At 44.3% G+C, this 25,297-nt stretch overlaps 1 protein-coding gene across 3 annotated transcripts in view; it reads right to left on the minus strand.

Moving 5' to 3' along the window:
- The window catches only part of LOC148474285 (uncharacterized), a 55,692-nt gene that overhangs the window by 25,441 nt on the left and 4,954 nt on the right, over positions 1-25,297 (minus strand). For all 3 annotated transcript variants that reach the window (XM_088458831.1, XM_088458832.1, XM_088458830.1), the window contains exon 3: positions 18,714-18,879. In XM_088458831.1, coding sequence (XP_088314957.1) covers positions 18,714-18,791 — 78 coding nt within the window. In that variant the 5' untranslated portion in view covers positions 18,792-18,879. The remainder of the gene's footprint in view (positions 1-18,713; positions 18,880-25,297) is intronic.

Raw genomic sequence — 25,297 nt, forward strand, 5'->3', positions numbered from 1 at the left:
GCTTCTGTCCCCAGATCTTCCACTTTGGCAAGAAGATCCAAGAACCTCCTCCTTAGTCTAAATTTAAATCAGGAAAATATTGTGGAGTGGAGTGGGTGATATCCACATGGATTTGGGGAACATTTGAGGCTGCTTTGCGCAGATTAGTTGACACCCTAACATTCTTTACTCTGATATTTGTCTCACCTATTAGGGAGTGTCCCTCCCCGCAGCAATTACCATAATGTTTACATTCAGAGAGAAGACTTCTCTGAAATGGTATTTAATGAAAAGAGAGAACAGGTAGAACTGCTAGATGAAGATCTAGAAGGTATGATGAAGAAATATAAAGAAAAAAAAAAAATCTGGTGGGAGGTGGTGACGCTGGAGATTTATACAGCTCACCACCTCATCCCCAGAGGTCTAAAAATTGACAAAAGAGCATCTTTTAACACAGCAAGTGCTAATGCTAGAAAAATATGAGATATGGTAAGAACTTACCCTTGTTATCTCTATTTCTACGAAGTCCATAGGGTTCCACAGGATACCTTGGGGTATAGGCGATGGCGGCAGACATAGAGATAACAAGGGTAAGTTCTTACCATATCTCATATTTTCTACTTCAGGGTCCATAGGGTATCCACAGGATACCTTGGGGATGTCCCAAAGCAGTATCCTTTAAGGGTGGGGACGCTCCTGTGCTGTAAGGAGAATCCGCCGCCGAAAGGAAGCATCCTGAGAGGCGAAGGTATCAAAAGCATAATACCTTACCAAAAATATGGACAGATGACCACGTGGCTGCCAATCATCGCTGAAGCGCCACGTCGAGCTGTCCACGAAGGACCCACAGACCTAGTGGAAGAGCTTTAATAGAGGATGGAACAGGAAGACCTGTGAATCCATCCTGCCAAAGTTAGCGTAGTGGCAGGCCAACCCTTTTTATGGAAACCAGAAAGGACAAAACCGAGAGTCTGATTTCCTAAATGGACTGGTACGGTCAACTTAAATTCTTAGCGCCCGTACCACAGCCAAATAGGCCTCACCAGCAGACAGGACTGGGGAAGTAAAGGCAAGCACTGCCCTGTTCCTAGGAAAGATGAGAAAAAGGGAGGTCTACATGACAGAGCCTCCCATTCTGAGATCCTACTGGCCAAATTAAGAGCCAGAAGGAATACAGTCCTAGCCGTAAGCCATTTGAAATCCACTGAGCCCAGTGGATCAAATGGCGGTCCTCAGAGAGCCCTAAGGACCACAGCCAAATCCCAAGGAGCCACAGGTGGAACAAATGGATGCTGAATATAACGTACACCCTGCACAAGGTGCGGACATCAGGAAGAGTAGCAATCCTACACTGAACCCATACTAACAGGGCAGAAACCTGCACCTTGAGGTAAGCAAGGCGAAGACCGTTATCTAAGCCCACCTGTAGGAAAGCCATCCTCTGGATATCCGTAATACCCGAGGAACCTAGCCTCTAGGGTGACACCTGAAAGAAAGTAAAGTATACCATACCCAATGGTAAATTCTTGCAGATAAAAACTTCCGAGCTCTTAGCATGGACAGAGCCCCTGTTAACTATAGAGCTGGAAAAACTCCTAGACCTTAAGAGGGGAGTCTCCACCACAGACAACCCAGGTCTGGGGATCAGCCAGGATCCTGAGACAACAGGTCCGGGCGTAGAGGCAACAGCTTCGGAGTGTTAACTGAGAGGCTCCGAAGATCTGAGTAATAGTGCCATCTGGCCTACGCTGGAGCTATCAGCAGGAGCGTGCCTCCTTCTTGCTATTACTGGAGGAAGGGATAACGGAGGGACGAGGTACACAACTTGGAAGGTCCACTGGACCTGCCTACGTCTATCAGAAGAGTCTCATCTCTGAAAGGCTCCACTTGTTCACCAAAAGATTGAACACCTCCTGATAAAGAGGACATTTCCCTGAATGCACGTCTTGACGGCTGAGAAAGCCTGCTTTCTATCTGAGGATTCCTGAATGAACACTGCCGATGACGGCAGGGATATAGCCTTCCACCCAAGCCAGAATTTGGGACACCACTGTTAGTGTCGCCTGACTTCGGGAACCTCCTAGGTGGTTTACATAAGCCATCATGATGGCGTTGTCAGACTGTACCTGCACGGTATTTCCGTGGAGGACCTGTCCTGCATGCTGGAGAACCCTGAATACTGCTCAGAGTTCTCAGATGTTTATGGGAAGCGCAAAAACTACTGGTGTCCACCTGCCCTGGAACAAGTGTGGACCCGTCATGCTTCCCAGCCACGGATACTGGCGTCCGTCGTCAGAAGGACCCTGTCCGCAATCCCAAAGGGGGTGCCCCTTGTTTAGGTGTGCTTTCTGCAGCCACCAGGTCAGAGAGAGACAAACCTCCGGGGAAAGCCTATTGACTTTATCCTATGGGGCATCCCATCCGGAGAGGATCAAGTTCTTTAGAGTGAAGCTGGGTACTCTCCACCATGTCAAACAGCGACATCCTGGAACCCAGGAACCACATTGCCAAGTGAATAGACACTCGGCGACTCTGCAGGCAACTGCGTACCTTTGCCTGTAATGCAGAGATCTTTTCCTCAAACACAAAGATCCTCAGATGTTGGGATATGGAGCATCCTCTGTGAAGAATCAGAGAGGACCATTTCCAGTTTATCGGTCAGCCCTAACGTAGCAACACAGATATTGTTCGTTGCATATGGCACTGAAGTATCTCTGGAGACCATGTAACAACAGGAGGTCACTTGGATAGGGTAACAAGCGGACCCCCTGCCTCCGCAGGTGGGCTGCCATAACTACCATGACCCTGGTAAACTGTAAGGCGCGGAGGCCAGACCAAGGGACAATGCCAGAAACTGGAAATGCTTATCGACCACTGCAAACCTGAGGAAAACACTGGTGTGCTAAGAAAAGAGGGATATTCAGGTAGTCACCCTGAATATATCCAACGACACCACAAAATTCCCAGGCTCCATTGAATGATGGAATGCAGGGTCCCCCTCCCGAACCGAGGAACCCTTAAGAATTTGTTGAAGGATTCGAGGTTGAGAATGTCCTGGTAAGACCCATTGGGTGTCTGTACCAGAAAGAGGATGGAGTAATACCTCGTTCCCCTTTGGGGCAACGGAATAGGTACTATAACTCCTGCCTGGAGCATAGAGTGTAACACCCTCAAAAATTACAGGGCCTAGTCCTGAATTTGTGTTTAGGAAAGAGAAAAGGAGTTGATAATAATGGGTGCACAAATGAAGTGAATAAAGAAATTAAAATATAACTTTTATTGGTAACTACCTAAAATGGTTGTCCCCAATCGGAGGGGAATATACAGTGAAATATAAGGTAAAAAGATTGATATCAAACAACACATATATTAAAATGGCAGATCCACTGACGTGCTATTGTGTAGAGTATAATTGGAAGTAATAATAGTATTATTTATTTCCTACTCCTTTTGGATGCTATGATGTCTGAATTTATCAGATGTTGTCTTCCTTTTAATGGATTATAGAAATTAAATTCTCATACAATGATTGCAGTATCTCATTGTTGATACTCTTATTGATATAGTGTGAGAAGGATTATGGCTTAGAGCTGGAAAATCCCACCATTCTATCACAATGATTAGCTTCAATCCTATACCAAATTGTCAATATGTTATGGCATTTGGTTGATGTCGATTGAGTCTAAATGGTCTCATTGATGGAAAGCTACTTATATCCACAATTATATAAATAATTGTTCCTCATGTATAAAGGGGATCTTTAAAGTAATCAATTGTCCTTGGATCAAATTAGTTCAATTGATAGTTAAATATAGCCGATTATTGCTCAATCCACGATAGTGCAAATAATTTTCTGTCGTTAATCACATTTATGGATAGGTAGAGAGTATTCTTGTTTCTAATGTGTAACAGATCTCAAATAATGTACAGAAAAATATATTTTGTCACTGTTGCTGGTTATGCCATAACTATATACGATGTATTATCAGCACAATGTATCATGCAATTGTGCCTTAGTTATTAATATCACAGTATCAATTTGTAGATTCTCATAGCTAGGAAGACAGAAATAGTCTGACTTGCAACATTCTAACTCATTCAACATAAGTCCGCTACTTGTAATGTTATATAAATCTTGCTGCATGTGTCATGAATGATATTTAATATTTTAAATGGACACAATTAACTGAATATTTGTTAATAATATTATGCAGCTCTTCAGAGTCACTTCCTAGTATTGGTTAGGTCCCGTTTGGCCCATAAATATTTAGTGACAGTCATTCACATCTTGTACAGACAGTTACATAGAACCATGATAATTCCAATATCAGATGCTAACTACACACATTAAGCACACAACATGGAGCTGCCAGTGACGCCGACGCGCGCGTTTCACTGTGAGCAGCTTTCTCAAGGCTGAACCCGATTGCATGGCTTAGCCATCTATTTATTCTGAGATGGATTGAAGCTAATCATTGTGATAGAATGGTGGGATTTTCCAGCTCTAAGCCATAATCCTTCTCACACTATATCAATAAGAGTATCAACAATGAGATACTGCAATCATTGTATGAGAATTTAATTTCTATAATCCATTAAAAGGAAGACAACATCTGATAAATTCAGACATCATAGCATCCAAAAGGAGTAGGAAATAAATAATACTATTATTACTTCCAATTATACTCTACACAATAGCACGTCAGTGGATCTGCCATTTTAATATATGTGTTGTTTGATATCAATCTTTTTACCTTATATTTCACTGTATATTCCCCTCCGATTGGGGACAACCATTTTAGGTAGTTACCAATAAAAGTAATATTTTAATTTCTTTATTCACTTCATTTGTGCGCCCATTATTATCAACTCCTTTTCTCTTTCCTAAACACAAGTTTAAATTTAGTTGATTAGGGTTGCACCCCCGTGAATAATGGTATATTGAACCAATACTATATAGGGTTTATTAAATCAATTTATTGATAGAGTGCAGATATATTTCTTTCCCATTTTCCCTTCCCTCTGATTATTAACCTAGTCCTGAATTGACAGAAGACCTGTAACGAAAAACCTTCTGGGAGGCTTTTACCGGGAGGAAAAGACATACTTCTCTTACCCCAGTGTCCGTGGTGGTCAGACACCAGCACTGGGCGAACTGGAGAAGCCGGCCTCCGACTCTGGGGGCTCCCGAGAGGAGGCCCGTCCCGTGAGGCTGAAGGCTTATAGTCCAACTTGGGAGTAGGACGTCTTGTACTCCAAGCCTGTTCTTATGGCTGAGCAGATTTCCTGGCTACTGACTGTCTTGGAAAGCTGTATTTTAGACTTACCCTGGCCTCACAGGGCCGAAAAGACAAAGTCCCAGACCCTGATGGGACTGTAGCCGATGGCAGACATGCAGACGTAGCTGCTGCCTGCAGGGCCACAATTGCGTCCAGACGAGGGCCAAACAGGACTTGTCCCGCAAAAGGCAAAGCATTCCAAATGGAATCTGCGTCCGCTTTCCAAGAGCGCAACCACAGGGAGCGGCAAGCCGCTACTGCTGCCGAGGAGATTCTGGAAAGGAGTAGGCTATCTCATTATGAACGTGGCAAAGTCTCTGAGAATTTGCCACTATCCACCTGCTCTGCTGGAGAGTCAGTGTGCAGAGATCCAGTTACCTACTCAGTGTTCCATGGCTCTGGCCCCCCAGCACACGGCCATAGCCGGCCTGGAAGCCCCTCCAGCAAGGGAATATCGGATTTTAGATATATTTGCACCTTGCAATCTGGAACCTCCTTCAAAGAGGACCTGGAGGGCATGGGCAACGTAGCACTCCTCACTAGGCGTGTAACATGAGAATCTACCCGTAAAGGTAACTCCCATTCGGAAATGTAATTATCCGCAAAAGGGGTATGCAAAAGGTCAACCGTTTTTGAGGCTGGAACCGCTTACCCGGATTTTCCACGCCTCCTCTACAATGATCAGATAGAGGAATCACAGTGGCAACACCCTTATCCTTAAAGAAGGCATATTTGGATTTAGCCACGGGGGATATGTAATAACCAAAGCCGCACGGACTGCCCGTAGAAGGCCAGGTATATAGACTTTAGACCCAGACTACGCCTCCTTTGCACTAAGGGGCTCGTGTCTGAAAAAGTCAATAATGTCACCGTCATCAGACGTCATGTCTTTACCCGTCTGAGACCCGAAAAGCCGTTTAGAAGGCCGAAATGGTGACTCCCCCTGTAAAACGTCCATCAGGTGCTATACCATTTGGACAATAAATTCACCCACACAGGCTCCTGCGAGACCTGGGGGGGGCGAAAAACAGGATACACTGGGGTGCCATCAACTGTCCAGGGACCCCTGCATGTGATGAGACCACCACAGGCTGCGATAACCCCTTGGGGAAACGCAGGGGGCGTTGCCCACAAAGGCTGTAAGCATCTTAGCCAGCCGAGGGCGGTCCCCTTTTTTGTGCAGGCACAGTGACAGAAATGGGGCGTGATATATAATACAACATGCCCTCCATAAACCCTCAGCGTCTACATATCCCTCCGCTAACTGCACATGATATCAGTACATTATAGCTGGAAGAGGATATCCTCGTTCACTTTCCGACATGAGGAGTGTGAACGGAGCGTATGTGACCTCCCACACAGAAAAACCACGTTTACTGTGAGGTAATAAACACCCTGCGACACCGCACCGCAAGGGCTGTAGCAGAAGAACAGGGATAGGAAAAGGCTGACAGTCAGAAATGAAAGTACAGGCAAACAGCGCTAGCATTTAAGTCACATACAATGCACAGATAACATCCTGCATTACAGGCACTGCAATCAACTACACAGACCAGACCCTGGTAGGAAACAGTGCTGCATACACTGACTTTAATTGAAGGAGAGGTATGCGGGGGACCCGGACCGCAATGGCATCTGTATCAGCTTCCAGCAGAGTTTGCCATCCCCAGCACATGTAGTGAGAAAATGGCCACGAGAAGCAGAGAGAAGGCAGGGCCCGGGGGAGGAGCGCTCAGACCGCTGTGGAATGGCACTGTGCAGCGGGGGAGACGCCGGCTGTGAGACAGGGAAGGCGTTCTCCCCTGGCGTGCTATCAACCCATGGGACGCCGCGCTGTACCGCACATGCTATGGCCCGCTGTCCCTGGTGGTCTAGTGGAAGGCGCAGGATCAGTACCTGGCCCCACGCGCAGCCGGTCCCCAGGGAGCCCCCTGCCTGGGGACCAAACAGGACTGTGTTACCGGCGGGTGCCCACCGCGGGACCCCGCCGCTTACCTTGTTCCCCGTGCATCCGGCCACAGTCCAGGTAGCCGGGGATCACCGCTAGCTGTGACCCCAGCTACCTACCAGCATCCCCGGATCGGTACCGGCGTTCTGGTACCGGCGGGGTGTAGGAGTGACAGCATGGACGTCAATACTGACTGTCCTATGCTGGAGACCTCTAGTTGTGCAGCCACAGCTGCGAAGAAATATTCAGGGGCCTTAAAAAGACCCCCCTCTGTACGGTGCGACTGGTCCGGCCAGGCACCTACGAAAATTGAGTGGCCTGAGGCTCGGGGGCGGGGTATAGGAGAGGGACCCCAGGGCATCCTGGAAGGCTGAAAATTTAACTCTGTGGTGCCTGGATGTCTGCCGCCATCGCCTATACCCCAAGGTATCCTGTGGATACCCTATGGACCCTGAAGTAGAAATAATGGGATAAGATCATGAGAGTGCTAATTTTCTTTAATGGCTCTACTTGTCAAGGAACGCAGAAAAGAGTTGGGTTCATTAGAGGAGGAAATTAATATACTAAAAATCACTTGTGACCCCATTTAGAGATCAAGGATTTTAAAGAACTAGACAGTATTATAGAACAGAGTAAAAAGAGCAGAAAAGAGTCTCTAAAAAGATTAATAAATTCAATAGGTATAAAATCGAAAAATTCGCAAGAGTTTGAATCTCAATCAAATGAGTCATCTGGAGACTCAAGACCGTTACAGAATCCAATTCGGAGTCCAGAGAAAAATTATAACACTGAGAAAAGAGCTTTTGGTAAAAAGGTTAAATCCCTTGTCCTCAGAGAACTTATAAGGGATTCCCCAATTGGAGGTAGATTTAAGGAGGAGAAAACATCCCACATGAGAAAGTATACAAAAAAAAAAAAAAAAAAAGGAGGAATAGTAAAACCTTACAAAGATCTAAATCGGCAATTTACTCAATATGAGGGAGACTTAATAATGTCCATAATGCCTACGGAAGACTTTCTCCACACTGGAACTGACCCTCTCCTAGGTATGAAGAACATTCTCCTTTTTTAGGGAAAAGTTCTTATTCCAACTATAGGATGAGGGACAATCAACAGACATTGGATAATTTCTACTATAAGAGCTTAGATAGGAGAAAAGATAATGAATATAGGGGTTACCCCGAGTATTTTACTCACAAAAAATGGGTTTTCCCCTTTAAATAGAAAAAAAAACCCTCTTCTTTTTTAGAGGAGAGCCCATATCTACACCGGTGCAGATGATCCAAAAACGGAGATATAGGGGAAAGAGGGGAGGGAAATGTAGAGTACATAGAAAATCCAGTAAAAAAAAAAAAAAAAAGAGGAGAAAGAAGGCCAAATCAAAAGCTGGTACTTTAATGGAGAAGTCTAAAAATTTTGAGGATACTTCACCTCCCCAGGAATTATCTAAGATTAAAATATTTAATCTATGTTCACATATCCTACTAAAAGATGAGATCTCTCTTAGAGAAGGGTTTAAAATTTGCCCCAAATAATTGCATAAATCCCTTCAATATTTTTGCAGATGTACAGAAATGTATACGTAAACTGACCATAAAAAAAAATTTTCAGCAAAATAAACAATACAATAGGGCAAATTCAGAAGAGACATCAGTCACCCCATTCTGCCCAAAATTGGTCTTTTACCCACAGCATGTGAAGGGTCCGTTTCTAGAGACTTTTTGTGCCTTGGTTCTTGAGGATATGGAAAAGCTAAATATAAAGGGATGTAATAAAAACAATGATCAGAAGAGGAAGATGAATTTGACCTCTAAAGAGAGAGGCTCTAAAGGATTTGAAGGGGAATAAAGATTTAATTGTGAAGCCAACAGACAAGGGTGGAGGAGTGGTCCTCTTGAATACCACAGATTATGAGTCTGAGGTATACAGACAACTCAATGATACGAAGGCCTATAAAAAGTTAAGGGGGATCCCAGTAAAGTCACTATGCTGAAACTTAAAAACCTAAATAGAGAAATATGCAAAAAAGGGCATCAAAGAGGCACAATGGTATCCGGTCATTAGGTCTACATTGTCTAGAAAGACAATGTTTGGGTAGACAATGGAAGATAGACAGGGACTGAAGGTCGACACACTAAAAGTCGACTTGTAATAAGGTCGACAGGTATGAAGGTTGACAGGGTCAGAAGGTCAACACTAATATGGTCAACATGCAAATGGTCGACACATGGTTTGCTTTGTTTTTTTAGCCCTGATCTTTACCCACACCCTCCTCTTGGTGCCTAACCTTAACCGTCAGAGTAAGAGCCTAACCCTAACCATCGGAGTAAGAGCCTAACCCTAAAAAAAAAAAAAAAAAAAAAAAAAAAAAAGTGTTGACCATTTGACTATGAGTGTCGACCTACTGCCCATTGACCTTCGTAGCTGTCGACCTGGTTACTAGTTGACCCATCGGAGTATGTGCCTAACCCTAACAAAAAAAAAAAAAGTGTCGACCATTTCACTATACGAGTGTCGACCTACTGCCTGTCGACCTTGTTACCAGTCGACCTTTAGTGTGTCGACCTACTGTACCTGTCAACCTTCAGTCATGTCAGTTCATGTCTATCAATTGCCTGTCTATCTTCCATTGTCTACCCAAACACTGTAGACCTAATGATCCACACCCAGGCAAAATTCCTTGTGAATGAACAACTGGTGACTCCATATATAAAAGTCTCATTAATCCACCTGAGAGACCAATCATCGCCGAAGTGGATTTCATCTCCTCAAATCTGTTGGAGTTTATGGACTACAACTTACAACCTTTAGTAGTTCTCAATAAATCGCACTTGATAGACAAAATAAGTTTTAAAATCTTTGGAAGATATAAAATGGGAAGAGGGTTATCTTATGGTGACACGATGTAGGAATTGAGGCCGTCAAACATTTTTTGGAACGGTCTGATATATCTGACAATTTACAGAATTTTTTGCTGGAAGGAATCTATTTTATCCTTTACAATAATTTTTTCCTTGCAAAAGCTGGGTACTGCGATGGGAACCAAGTTCGCGCCGAGCTATGCCAACCTCTTTATGGGCAAGTGGGAGGAGGCGGCCATTTGGGAGTGCGGTGAGCTCGGTGTGGACTTCGTGTCATATCGCAGATGCATAGATATCTTTTTTGTTTGGAGAGGGGGTAGACTGAGTATAGATGAATTCTGTAAACATCTCAAAAATAAGAAGAAAATTATACGAAGCCGACTGATTCAGGCTCATATATTAGTAGAGCCAGCTGTCATCACAATAATTGGCTGGACGCCATACCAGCGAGCCAGCTAATGAAATGAAAAATAAATTGTTCAGAACCACAGGTCTTCCTCTCCCAAGCAAGTGAAATGACAAATAGATGTGGTTATGATTAAGTTAAAAATTAATAAATCCCTGAATATGGTTTGGAATCTAGACCGGAAAGAACTCGAGTACCGACAAGAAATCATCGGATTTAAAAGGGAGATAAATTCCAGTGGGCATTTATTACGGATTATGTAGACCAACACAAAGATGTGGAAAAGATTCTACAAAAACATTGGGGCCTCCTTAGAAAAGACCCTCTTTTAGGGGCGCACAGCCTTGACAAACCAGTGTGTATATACAGGAAAGCCCCCAACCTTAAATACAAATTGGCTACTTGTGCCCTTCCACCATCTAAGGGGGCCACAACTATTGTTTCGAAGGGATTTTATAGATGTGAGGGTTGTCAAGGGTGCAGATGTATTAATAGTGAAGGCAGCCACAAAATTGTGAATATACAGATTAATGGAAAGGACTTCCAGATCAAAGACTTTGTGAATTGCCAGAGTAAAAACTTTATATATGCCATCAAATGCCAATGCAATAATTTCTATATAGGTCGGACATCGAGACCATTAAAAATAAGGTTGGGCAAACATCTATGGAATATAAAGAAGGGCTTGGAGACACAAGCCCTTTCCTCACATTTTAAAGATGTGCATGGATGTTCGCCCAATGGAATAGTGGGTTTCTATGGCCTAAAAACTGTGAAGACCAATTTAAGATCAGGTGATACAGCTACTGCATTGGCAAAAGCAGAGATGAACTGCATATATACTTTGTTTAACCTAATGGGTGCCAACGTTTTCAAAGACTTCAAACTTAAGTAGTTTTTGTGACATTTTTATGTAAATAGCTTTTTCATCTGCTTCTTTAGTATATATGCATACATTTCTGAAGGTCATTTTTATGTTTTCAGTTTTTTAGTGTATAGTCTTGGGAATTTTTCTGATTAAATTTGAACTATGGCAAGAAAATCCAAGAATCTCCTCCTATGTGATTGGAAGATCTGGGTAGAGAAGCATACCATCATCCAATGGGATCCCTTCTCTAGGATGACCTCATTCATAAGAGTCATAGAAATTTTATTCTGGTCAGTTTTTTTTGTTTTGTATATTTATATATTTTAATCGATGTCTGTACTGTATATAGGAATATTATTATTTATTTTACTGGTGATTACCATGGTTATACTAGTGAATTGCCTGGACATAATGGCGATCGTCACTACCATTTGCTGGAGCACCACTTCCGGTCCGGAGAACTTGGACGGCACGTGGGTGCCGTACCGCTCACTTCCGCCCTATGCACCGCATTCGAGTGGCGATTGTTACTTTTAGTTGCCGAAGTGTCACTTCCAGTCGGGAGAATGCGGACGGCATGTGGGTGCCGCACCGCTCATTTCCGCCCTGGAGTTGGTGACACGCGGGCACCGCTTCCGGGGATGCCGTCACCATGGAGTGTTCCACAGAAGGAGGCAAGGCATTTCACAGGTAAGGAGATACCATGTTTACTGTCATCTGGGTGGATAGAACACTAGACGCCTGATTGGCGTGTTCTGTGTACCAGCCCCACCGATGTTACACATTGATTGAAGACTAGAGGAATAAATCAGCCTCCAGGTCACAACTTCCTCATGTCTTGACAAAGACTCCCTAGTGAGCCGAAACGCGCCTTGACAACGAGAAATTGTGACTTTGTGTACTCCCCCAGTTTTGAAGTAAGTTTGCTGGAACATAACGATTTATACTGTTTTGGAAGAAAAGTTTTTCGGACTACATCAAAGGTTTTTTTTTTATCTTGCTGGAACATTAATATTTTTACTGCACCTTTATTTGTTTTTATATTGATGTGTTGTACATTTGTGTGTCGTTTGCTTCGTTGATGTGGATTGAAGCCATCAATTTTTTCCCTCATTTTTACCTGACTTTGGGACTGTTAATCCAAATGATGTATTCAGAGATATATTACCTGGTGTGGACTGCATTCTGAATCATAGTTGAACAACTTTGCGGGGTCAAAGAAACCTTGATGTGCAAGACCTTACTTCCTTCAGTGCAAGTTTGGGTACGCTAATTTCATAACAAAAGCTACCTCTATGAGCGAACGTCTTTGTTTTATTGGAAGTGAGTTATGGTATGCAGAACACACATCTGATCCTTTAAACAACACACTGGTTGAAATGAAATTTTAAAGATACCTTTCAAGGAACTGATATCCATTTCCTTTTGTGAGTGGGGTACGCTCTTTGAGCACATGGGGGTGTTGCATGTTGATACGAACTCGCTCTCCTTTTTTATATGGTTGTTATAGGTTATTGACACACCGATAATTCTCTTTGTACATGTCATATTGCGTATGATGAGGAAAGAACATACGACTGAATCCACAGAATAACCAAAGAAAGAAAAAAAACCTTCACATGAAGAACAACAATTTTAAGGAATGTATATTCATTGCTGACTTGTGATATTCCTTTTGTCTTAAGCGCCTAGTTTTGGTCCCCCTTTCCTGATGTATGTGCATAATATTAGGAGGTCCTCCAAATATGGCAGTATCCTGACCCCTTGTCATCTGAGATGAGCCATCATAACTGTCATTATCTTGGTAAATACCCGAGGGGCTGTGCCTGAAGGGTAGAGCCTGAAATTGGTAATGTTGCTGATCTACTGCCAAATCTCAGAAAACTTTGGTGGAATCATGCAATCGGAACATGCAAATATGCCTCCTGTACGTCCAGGGAGACCATGGAATCTCCAGGCTCCATTACCAGCATAATTGACAGTAGGGTTTCCATACAGAATTTGGGCACATGGATTAATCTGAGACTTCAGATTCAAGATAGGGCGGTGTGACCAATTTGGTTTCTGAATTAAAAACAAATTTGAATAACCCTTTCCCTGTTGCGTCACAGGAACGGGGATTAGGAGTCCTGACCTCAGGAGGGCTCCAATAGACTCACGAGGACCTGACCAGGTCTAAAGGCAGGGTTGTAACAACAAACCTTTAAGGGGGATGCCTCAGGAACGTGATGGCATAACATTGAGAGATCACGTCTCAACCCAGGCATCTGTCGTGGTCTGATGCCAGGCCTGAGAAAACTGGAGAAGTCGGCCTCCAACCCTGAGACCCCTCAGGGGGAGGTCCATCCTATCAGGCAGTGGGCTTTCAATCCGGCTTGGAAGCAGGGCGCTTGGTTGACCAGGATTTCTTGGTCTGCCTTTTCCTGTGAGAATTGTGTAACTTTGCCCTACTCTGAGGGTGAAAGGACAGAGCTGACTGCCGCCTATATTTAGGGGTAGCCGTAGATGGCAACCCAGCAGATTTAGAAGTCACCAGAGAAGACACTATAGGCCCGATTCAGACCCACTCGCGAGCGGCTGTCCGCTCGCAAGTGGGTCGATGTTCTGCACTGAGCATGCGCACGACGGAGGGAGCTCCGTCGTGCGCATGCGCCAGAGGCGACGAGCGAAGGATTTTCCTTTGCTCATAGTGTCCCTTCAAAGGGGGCGTGCTGTCGATGTTGACTGACAGCACGCCCCCTTTGGTGGGCGTGCCGGGGGCATGCCTCCCTGACGGGGGCGTTCCCACGGGAACGCCTCCCGTCAGAAGCCGGCCCACTGACATCACTCCGAGCCTTGTGGTTGAAAAACTCAACCACAGGCTTTTGTACGCAGTTTCGATGGTCGTGATGGTCACGACCATCGCGGCCATCAAACTGCACGCTCGTCTAGGCTGTGGGTGGTGACCCACAGCTATACGAGCGTCCAGGAGGACGCTCCATAGTTAGGGAGGACGGCCCTCATTCAGAGCGTGCGCTCTGCTCAGAGCGTACGGCTCTGAATGAGGGCCTATGTTATCCAGCTCTGGTCCAAACAGTACCTTCCCAACAAAAGACAAGGACTCCAGGGCCTTCTTGGATCCTGTATCCGCCTTCCAGGTTTTTAGCCAAAGGGTTCTTTGAGCTGCAACCAAAGCTGCCGATACCCTAAAAGCTAAGATACCTGCGTCAATGACCGCTTCCCCCATATACATAAGCTGCTTTTCGCATCTGACAGAGGGAAGACAGCTGTTCTCTGGTAGCATTAGGCATGCTATCCTCCATATCCTCCAGAGACTTTGTCCATTCTTCCATAACCTTGTCTACAGCCATAGCTGGCCTGGTAATAGTCCCAGATAAAGAAAATATGGGTTTTAAATAGTTATCAAGTTTTCTATCCTTAACCTCTTTCAATGAGGATGCTAAAAGTGCTGGGGGTGGGTAGGGAGCTGATAAGTGCAGACAGTGTTGCGACACTACTGCAGGGCAAGGAGGGGGCTAGGGGCAGGCATGGCTGGGATAGGAGGGGAGAATGGTAGATAGCAGCTGGTGCAGTACTGGGGAGCAAGGATGGGTTTAGGGGGCTTTCAAACGTGGAGGGTTTTGGCCAAGGCAAGTGCGGGAGAAAAACCCTGGTTGGAAAAAGTCAATGGCTGATGGTGCACATCCTCAATGTCTGAATAATCCTGGATGACAGTGTGGTTTACTCTCCTGGTGAGGTAAGTAATATAGCGGCCGCTGGCTTATGGATGAGTGGGCTCTGTAAAATCAGTCCCCAGACACCAGCGCTGTGTTAAAGGGTACAAGCGCAGAGGCTGCACCGAGAGTGCTGGATCATGCAGCACCCTGACTCCCCTATATGTGCTTAATGCAAATTATATGAGTGGCAGCTTGTTACATGTTACAGGGTCAGCATGAACCCTGAGTCACTTGTATGGTGTCCACAGCAGCTACATGATATGAGAAACACACACATTCCTACTCATCACTACACACTGCATGTCAGTGAAGAGACTGGTTCAGTATATTATGTCGACGATAATCATGGTGACAGTGTGTCAACATGAGAATGTTGATAATCCATCTTGCAGTATTTTAACCCTAATGTCAACACTGCCAAGTGTATGTCACTTTAATCCTATGGAGTGGGAACGAAAGTTTGCTATGGAGCAGGCTTTATTATTGTTTATTGATCAGGGCTGATCCTTACATTATGCCATAAGGCTGATCCTACTCTAGTGTGCTGCAAGCTTCAGTGAGCAGAGTCTGCAGCGGGAGTGCCATTACCAATCGGTACTTACCACCTCCGGGAGGGATGTTAGTTTCCATGTACCGGGGTGTGCAGTGTCTTCAGAGTTGCAACTTCCGATCCCCCCAAAACTCTGTGTCATGGCTGGTGGAGGAAGGCCCAAGGGTATCAGCAGACTTGAGTATTGATGCCAGAGCATAGTAACAGTCAGCCTGCCCGTGCGGCGCAGTGAACAGGCAGCAGCTTTAATCAAATAGCGGCACAGCTCCACCTCAGAGATCAGTGAGGGGAGAGAGCCCGGCGGTGTCACGTGACCGGGAGGCGGAGGTCTCAGAAGTCAATTGGCTGATGAAAAGCTCCTGCCCGCGGTCATTGGTAGGGAGACACAAAGGGAAGTCACTTGGTCGGCAGCTGCAGCACTCACACAGCCGCGTCCTACAGGACCCGGGGACTTTTAAAGACTGGGTCCCTTAGTAAATATGTCCTATAGCGCGTATTTTGCAAACCCTGGATATGACTGACAGCTTGAAAAACAAAACACAGTATATACACACACACACAGCAGCTAGCATGAAAGTCACATACAATGCATAAATACAAACAATTGCTATTGCAAATTGACTCAATCAACTGACCAGCCCCGCTGGGGTATTGGTAGGATATAGAGCCCTATATATCAGACCCAGAGGAGAGGTATACAGGGAGACAGACCAGGCCTCTGAGACAACCAGCTTGCAGCAGTACACACAAATGCGAACTACGAGCGTCTCACACACACGAGGTGGTCAGGAGTAGCAACCCAGAAGCGGGAATCTGCAATCGGAAATTGCGTCTGGGTTGGAGGGAGCGCCTATCTCCCCTAAGCTGTGATTTTGACGGCACGGGTACACTGGTCTCACATCAGTAGACGCTAACTACTGCTACCCATCCCCAGCAACAGACGATATGGCCCCCGGCCGCCTTAGTGCGTACACGTTACAAGAGGCCTTCACCCGCCTCTGATGCATCTCCTACACCAGAGGCCTGGACTGCGTCGTGCACGATTCCCCTCACGAGGAATCGCTTACCTGCCATCTCGTGAATCTTATCGCAGTCCGAACCCCAGCAACACCGCTAGCTAAGCCTCCCTGAGGCCCGCCGAAATCCCCAGGGTATATAGCGGTAGTGGCATTTCGGGATTGGCAGAGGTAGAGAGTTGCAGTACTTGCAGCCTATTCGGCACTTAGTACCGCTAAACTGAGTTTAAAAAAAAACTAAGGTAAAACATAAAAGAAAAAGCCTGGGACTGCCTAGGCAGTCCCGCTGTTAACCAGGTGCGTCTAGATACTTGCCGCGCACCAAACAAAAAAACTGAATGCCTGTGGCTGGAGGCCGGGTATATAGGGAGGAGGACCAGTGCATGCTGGGAGCTTTAAAGCTGTAGCTGTTTGGTGCAATGGATCTCTCCAACTACATACCACCAAGGTAGATCCTGTGGACCCTGAAGAAGAAATGGAGAATTTGTACATGAAGAGGAGCATGGCACACAGAATGCTTCCTGAACTTCCAAAGTTTAAATTATGCACGCCCAGAGAGGCAGCCCCATGTTTGGTGTACAATCTTAAGAACGGTCGCAACATCCGACAAAACAGGATCTTTCGATATCGAATGAACGACTCGAAATCGAAAAAACGGGCAGACTATTATATAGGTGTGTACCCAGCTTTAGTGAGTGTATGAATACATTTATTGCAACTGTTAATACTTTTTTACATTGATACGTTTTTTATTACTGTGTCACAGATGCCTTGGTTCTTTATTTTTTAATCTGTGTATGTTGACATGTATAATAAATTGTGTATTTTATTGGGCACATTTGCAGTTTTCTAGTACTCTATATCCACAGTGCTGTTCATTGTTTTTTTTATACATTTTTACAATATATATACAAAAGAGTTATAGCGCGGTAGGATGACATCAATAAGGGATCCTTATTAGGCTTCAAAATGAGGGTTGTATAGGCTTGCTTGAACCGTGGGGAAGGATGGGTGAAATTGTAGAACATGTCAAAGAAGTGCCAACAAAACAAGAAGTAGGTCAGCTTGAAGGCATTATATATAACAGTCAGGACCCAGGGAATTTTGGAGCGACAATGAAGAAATAGCAGGTGTAATCTCTGTATCAAGTAAAACACAGTAGCCAGAGGTCAAAGAAGGTAAATTCACCGACACCAAAAAGCCATCCAGAACTTAAGGGTCTGCAGAGTCACCAGTGTAAAGATCAGAGTATCAATACATACAGTAGAATCAGGTCAATGCAGGGTAACTATAAGTTTTATTTTCCTGCTAGTACTCACTACAGTAACTAATGGTCTCCAGGCCCAAACCTCCACTGCTAAAATGTATTTTCAAGTTTGATCAATTTGTGGCTTGGTCTGGGATAGCAACAATAGTGTGACCCATCATGACCACTTTAGAGGTCTCCCAAAGGAGGATGAAGTTGTCCCAATTTAAAAAAAAAAAAAAAAATATGAAATAAAAATTTGTAGACTTGTATAAATAAGAAGGAAAACACCAAAAGCAAGAAAAAAAGGGACATGGCAAGGGAAATGTAAGCACAATAGAATTAAGGCCATGATCCGAGATAAGGATATCGCGCACCGATGCATCCTGAAGCTTCCAAATAAGGTTATCACTCAGTAAAAAACTCAATTATAGAAAGGAACGAGTGAAAAGTAAATGAGCGAAGGGATTGAGCAGTCATCATGAGTCCAATTGCCTTGTAAAAAACAAATTGTCACTCGTCTTCCAGAGTCTGTTGAATGTAAACTATGCCAGCCCTCAACCTCTTGAGGAGAGCAAGAAGTTTATTGCACTTGACAGGTGAATTTATGTCCATGACACAATATTTAAAGGAGGCGGAGGAAGGGGATAGGATCAGAAGGACTGTGTGACAGAGGAATGGTTATCCTTTTCTCTCAATAGGGACAAAGTCCCTGTATTATTACTATAGATAAGTGATGTCACTGTGACACTCCAAAATCTCCTCACCTCCCCAGCCATGTCCCTGTATTATTACCACTATCGATATCAGTGAGGTAACTGTGACACTCCCAGAATCTGCTTACCTCCCCAGTCAGCAGGTAGATAATGTCCAGGGTGAGATGTAATATCCTCTCAGTCATGTGACTCCTGCCCGTGTCCATCCTCAGAGAATCAGTGATTTATACAGGACAGGCGTCACCCTCACGTGACTTCTAATAAAGATTTTCTGGTCCCTATCAGCACAGTTATCTAGGAATAAATGTAATCATCATTAATATAAGTATCACAGAGCATTCATGTAACATACTCTTTTTCCTCGTCACAGACCTGATCAGCCTTTCTGAGACGATCTGCTGATCTCTTCTAATACTAGAGCACATAGACAGTCACACAATACTGCACTGCTTAAAGTTTAACCAATGGCCCCTGTTGTACTCAGAAGTCTTGAACCTCCCAGACACATATTTGGTGCAATTTACCCCGCTTGAAAATTGGTTACAAACACCTGAGCTGGGTCTCTAGAAAATGTATTTTCTCTGTGTTAAAATTTATTCTAGATATTGAAAGTTAATTTCATCAACTATTGAAATAAATGTAAAAGGTTTCTGATCGTCTCAAACACTGATCATTATACACTAGGATATATATAACACACCTAATAGACACAGGTCACACTGAAATACCATACTGATCAGTGATCGTACTGAAACACTAAAGTGCTTCCTTCACCCCATTTTGGATGCCTAGGACCCACTTTTAGATTCTGAGCAAATCCCTTGGAACGCGCTAATGTGCCTGGTCAATAGAAACAAATCTAGCAGCTGGTGATGCGCGCCAGCCCAGCCAAAAGGATTTCACAAACGCTGGGGTAATGTTCAGTGGCCAACAGTAGAAGTCTCCATGACTCGCAGCAGCCAATAAGAAATTCCTGAGGCCCAGCCAAAGGCTCTGCAGCACACGTCTGGAATGTGACAATGAATTTATGTCTGTACAAGGATGTAGAGATCATCCCATCCTTCTGATAGATCTGTAAGTCCAGAAAATTTACACTGGCCAATTTCACTGGACTGGACAACTTATTATGTTTCTCCATTAATTGTATAAATCCTTCCTTAGATCCTGACCAGATAAGAAACAGGTTATCTATATACCTCGCATAGAATACAATTCGTGCAGCCACCTCCTCCCTAGAAGAATATAGGGCCTCCTCAGCCTGAAACATGGACGCATCGGTGTACGATGTGGCCACATTGGACCCCATCACACAACCAATATGCTGTAAATACAATCTATTGTTATGTAGAAAGTAATTGTGTGTCAGGATCATCTCTAGCAATACCAAAATCAAATCTATATCAGGGCCCCAATATAATGGATTGTCAGCCACCAACTTCCAGACAGCAGCCATTCACTCACAATTAGGAATAATTGTGTATAAATTAGAGACATCTACACTGCACAGCCAACAGTTGGGAGATTAAATATTCCGCCGTTATTGGCGTGGAGGGCAGTGGTTGCGGCAAAAGGGGTCGACCACCGCTCCAGAAGAGACATTAGTATTTAACTTATCCACGCATCCCTTCAACCAATCTAGAGAGACTAGGGTACTTTCCTGTGGCCTATTATTTGTACCCACCTCACATATCAGTGGGATGGAGTGGGAAATTGAAAGATTTAAGTTACAGCGACAATTAAAACTTCATGAATATTTTAATGGCTCTAAGGCGACACCCTCTAATCCTAATACATCGGATATTCCTTTACAATTAAAGAACCTTTTTTTTGGGGGGGAGGGGGGGGGGTACGGGGGAACATACATTGGCCTCCACAGAAAACAAAAATAAAACACATTGGCCCCCACATAAAAACACAATTACACTGGTCCTCGCAGAAATAAAACACACTGGCCTACAAATGAAAAAAAATTAAATAAAATCACATTACCCCACTCAGAAAGCAAAATAATATACATTGCCCCCACATAAAAAAAAAACAAAAAACAAAACACATGAACACAATTACATTGGCCCCCACAGACAGCAAAATAATACATTGACCCCCTACCTGGAGCTCCCTGTACCTCGGTAGCATCTAGATGCCCTTTTACTGAGCAGGTCCTGACATCTTCAATCCCTCAGCCACGATTAGTGCAGGCTTGTAGCAGCCTATCATATTCACTGCTCATCAGCAGTGAGCAGTACTGTGCGGGTGGAACAGCAATGTGGCGTGCATGACCTATGATGTCCTGATGTCACGGCGCCATGTCTCCATTGGTACGGCCCGGGCAGCAGCTGAACCACCCGGAAGTGCTCAGCGCTGCCCGGGCACAAAATTAAGAGTTAATCTCCGGGCGTCGATTCTCTCGCGGCACACTTAGGAACCGCTCACGGCACATCGGTTGAAAAATCGCTGAAATAGATTATTACATTGTGATCCTACTGCTACCTTCAGTAAAGAGTTAACTGCTATCCTTCAATCTGCCGCATCTAATCGGTTGATATCCCATGATTTAAGTGTAGCTTTAGTTCCTAAGCACCCCATTGTATCTGTACCCAAGGTACACAAGAGTTTGGATAACCCCACGGGTCGCCCTATTATTTCGGCCCGGGGGTCGTTGTTTCAGCTCACCTTGGTGTACATTGACTCCTTGTTACAGCCCTGTGTGATGGGACACCCAAAATATTTATAAGACACTACTACATTCTTGAATAGATTAGAAATATGACACAGGACCGATAGTGCTCACCTTTAATTCTCCAGACAAGCGTTTTTCAAGATGCCCCAAACAATCTGAAAAGGGATTCATCAGAGAAAATAACTTTACCCCAGTCCTTAGCAGTCCAATTCCTGTACCTTTTGCAGAATATCAGTCTGTCCCTGATGTTTTTCCTGGAGAGAAGTGGCTGCTTTGCTGCCCTTCTTGACACCAGGCCACCCTCCAAAAAAGTCTTCGACCTGAGTCATGCCAACAGTAAAACATCCCGAGACCATTCATGTGTGGGGTTGCTTCTCAGCCAAGTGAGTGGGATTACAATTTTGCCTAAGAACACAGCCTTGAATAAAGAATGGTAGCAAAATATTGTCACAAGCCACCACAATGCGTATGCAGAGCAAGGCGAACGCCGGGCGAGCGCTCGCTGAAAATCCTCCTACCTCCTGTCCATCATGCTGGGATCTACCTGGATTGGCTCCAGCTTCTATTTCCTCCTGGTGTGAACGCTGCTCTGATGCCAGTGATAGCGTTTCACGCGTTTCCGGTTGTGGTCAGTCTACTGGTTTTCCAGTCGAGTTCCAGTTATCCTGTCTGCCTTATTTCTTGCCTGTCGTTTGTACTATCGAGGCGGCACTGACCACATAACATCTGCCACCTGCTGCTTGTGACATCTAGGTGGTACGGTGTGTATGCCATCTCCCAGCCGCTTGTGTCATCCCGGCGGCACACGGTGCACTCAGTCCGGAGTGTGCAAATAAGCGTCTTGTGTCAACCCGGCGGCACAGGTCGCACCTCAGCATCCACAGTACGCAACCCAGTGTACCAACGCTTGACAACGGCCCACAGGTCGCTTCCAGCAAAGGCATTCCAGCCCTAAAGGCTGCTACATAGCCTAGGCTGCATCTTGCTACACAGCCCAGAGGCTGCTACTTGCCAAGGATTATCAGCCCTCAAGGCAATAACGGCCGCCACTAGCAAAGTGTTCCAGCCCTCAAGACTGTAGCACGTCTATCTACCACTAATCTACCCCCAACCTACTGTATCTCCTTACTCTATCCTCCGCTCCGCACTATTGGAGTCGATTCCCTCCTGGAATCGTAACAAAGAGCAACTTCTCCCAACTATCCAAGAACAATTTGGTGACGAACAATGCCTTTTCCAGCATGCTGAGCACCTTGCCATAAGGCAAAAGTGATAACTAAGTGTTTCAGGGAACAAAACACTGAAATTTTTAGTCCATGGCCAGGAAACTCCCCAGACCTTCATCCCATTTAGAACTTGTGGTCAATCCTCAAGAGGCAGGTGGACAAACAAAAACCCACAAATTCTGACAAACGCCAAGCATTGATAAGGTAAGAATAGGCGGCCATCAGTCAGTATGTGGCCCAGAAGTTGATTGACAACATGCCAGGGCAAATTGCAGAGGTCTTGAAAGGGAAGGGTCAACACTGCAAATAATGACTATTTGCATAAACTTAATGTAATTGCCAATAAAAGCCTTTGACACTTGAAATGCTTGTCATTTTACTTCAGTGTACCATAGTTACATCTGACTAAAAGGTCTAAAAAGCAGTGAAGCAGCAAACTTTGTGAAAACCAATACTTGTGTCATTCTCAAAACTTTTGGCCATGGCTGTAGAAGTCTCTAATTTATACACAATTATTCCGAATTGTGAGGGAATGGCTGCTGTACAAGGTCTTGTGTCTGACAATCCATTATATCAGGGCCCTGATATAGATATGATTTTGGCATTGTTAGAGATGATCCTGACATGCAATTACTTTCTACATAACAATAGATTGTATTTACAGCTCATTGGTTGTGCGATGGGGTCCAATGTGGCCACATCGTACGCCAATGCGTTCATGTTTCGGGGTGAGGAGGACATCTTTTCTTCTAGGGAGGAGGTGGCTGCACAGATTGTATTCTATGCGAGGTATATAGACAACTTGTTTCTTATCTGGTCAGGATCTAAGGAAGGATTTATACAATTAATGGAGAAACAATATGTCATCCAGTCCAGTGCAATTTACATATACAATAGATCTGGCCAGTGTCAATATTCTGGACGTACAGATCTGTCAAAAGGATGGGCTGATCTCTACATCCTTGTACAGTAAAAGTACTGACAGAAATTCATTGTTACATTCTGGTAGCTTCCACCCATAGCCCTTGCAATATGGATTACCATATTCTCAGTTTATCAGAGCAAGAAGCGATCCTGGTGATGCAGTTTCCAAAATTGATGTCCTAATGACTACATTTTTGCAAAGGGGTTATGATAAACAATTATTGTTATCCGCCAAAGAGTGTGATCTAGCTATTCCTTGGGATCAGCTCTTAAGAACTAGTGGCAGACTAATTAAAAATAAACGACTACCTTGGGTCAATCACTTTAATGATAAGAGTAATAACATTAGAAATATCACTAGGAAATTATGGCCCATAGTACAGGACGATGATGATGATGATCTTAATTTAGGGGACACTACCATTATGCCTTGCTACAGTCGTGGAAAAAACATCAGTAACTGGGTAGTGAGGACAGATATCTATAATTTTAACAAAACAGAATCTGAACATTTTCTCCGACAACGTAGTGAATGCTACAAGTGTAGATACATGTATACCGGGGACTCTTTTTGTCACACACTTAGTGGTAAAAGGTATATGATTCCGTCACCGGCTAAGTGGTAAAAGCAAGTATATCGTTTATCTCATTACGTGCTTGTGCGGGCTGAGCTATATGGGAAGACGGACCGTGCTTTACGGGACCTAATGGCCCTGCTTCGCTCGCCCATCAGGCTGCGATTTCAACGGGTACTAGTGACCAGGCTGTCGCATGGCATTTTGCGAGAGCTGGCCATAACTTATCAGCTTTTAGATATACTGTATCATAATCGACCATGTCCCAGCTACATTGTGAGGTGGTAACAGCTCCCTTAAATTATTACAATGTAAATCCCATTGGATCTACCCCTTGGGGATGCTCTCACCTAAGGGGGTTAAACGAAAATTTGGGTATTCATGGTTTCTTAGGAACCTCTTTTTTCTTTTGCTCTGTTTTCTGTAGTTGCATTAGGCAGATCTCCACAGACCTGATCGATTGCCATTTTACCTATGTCTGGGGTGATTTAATATTGAGACGTTGACATGAACTACAACTACATCCATGTATGGGTTTTTTTTGCGTAATTTGAGCTTTATTGATCTACACTATTTGGTACATCATGTACTTACGGTTATCGGTCCGGGGTGCTGGTGTATTATTTATATTATTTTTTTATTTATCGATAATGTTTTTGTGAGTGTTCTGATGAAGTCTTTGTCCAATCTGATTGCTGGGTATTGATACCGGTGCTATTAGGGATTTCTAGCCTCATTATGATCGCTGTGTGTTTATAGGTCACCACGATTAGATTTTATGTGTTTACTGTACCATATTTATATACTACTGTTGGTGTCAGTGTATTATGTAATTCTTGTATATGAATATTTGTTTACACTTGTCATGGTAGCAGACTGTGAGGTGGTTGCGCTGCAACCGTGTGACTGAGCGCAAAGATTGGTGGTGCTTGGTCGCGGCTGTGACGTCATCGGGAGGGCATCCATCTCCAGCATCCATGTCGTGCACATGTTGGTGGGGATATATGGTGAGTTTTTACTTTATCATATTGCTGTACCCTGATGACGACACTCTTTATTGTATCGAAACGTTGTTTACTAACCTGCGTCTGTGACATTATTTATGACTGAGTGCCACCATTACTGGAACAATTTTATATTATAACATACACACACAGAGATATATATATATATATATCCAAAACTGCCGGCACTCAGCACTGTCACTGTGCAACTGGCCAAGATGCTAGTGTTAGCTATAATCCATGCCATCCAAAAGAACACAGCACTCCACAGGCTCCATACAAATGTCACATAGCAGTGTCTTT

This window comes from Taudactylus pleione, unplaced genomic scaffold (genome assembly GCF_031769625.1).
Source record: "Taudactylus pleione unplaced genomic scaffold, aTauple2 ptg000854l, whole genome shotgun sequence".
Lineage (NCBI taxonomy): Eukaryota > Metazoa > Chordata > Amphibia > Anura > Myobatrachidae > Taudactylus > Taudactylus pleione.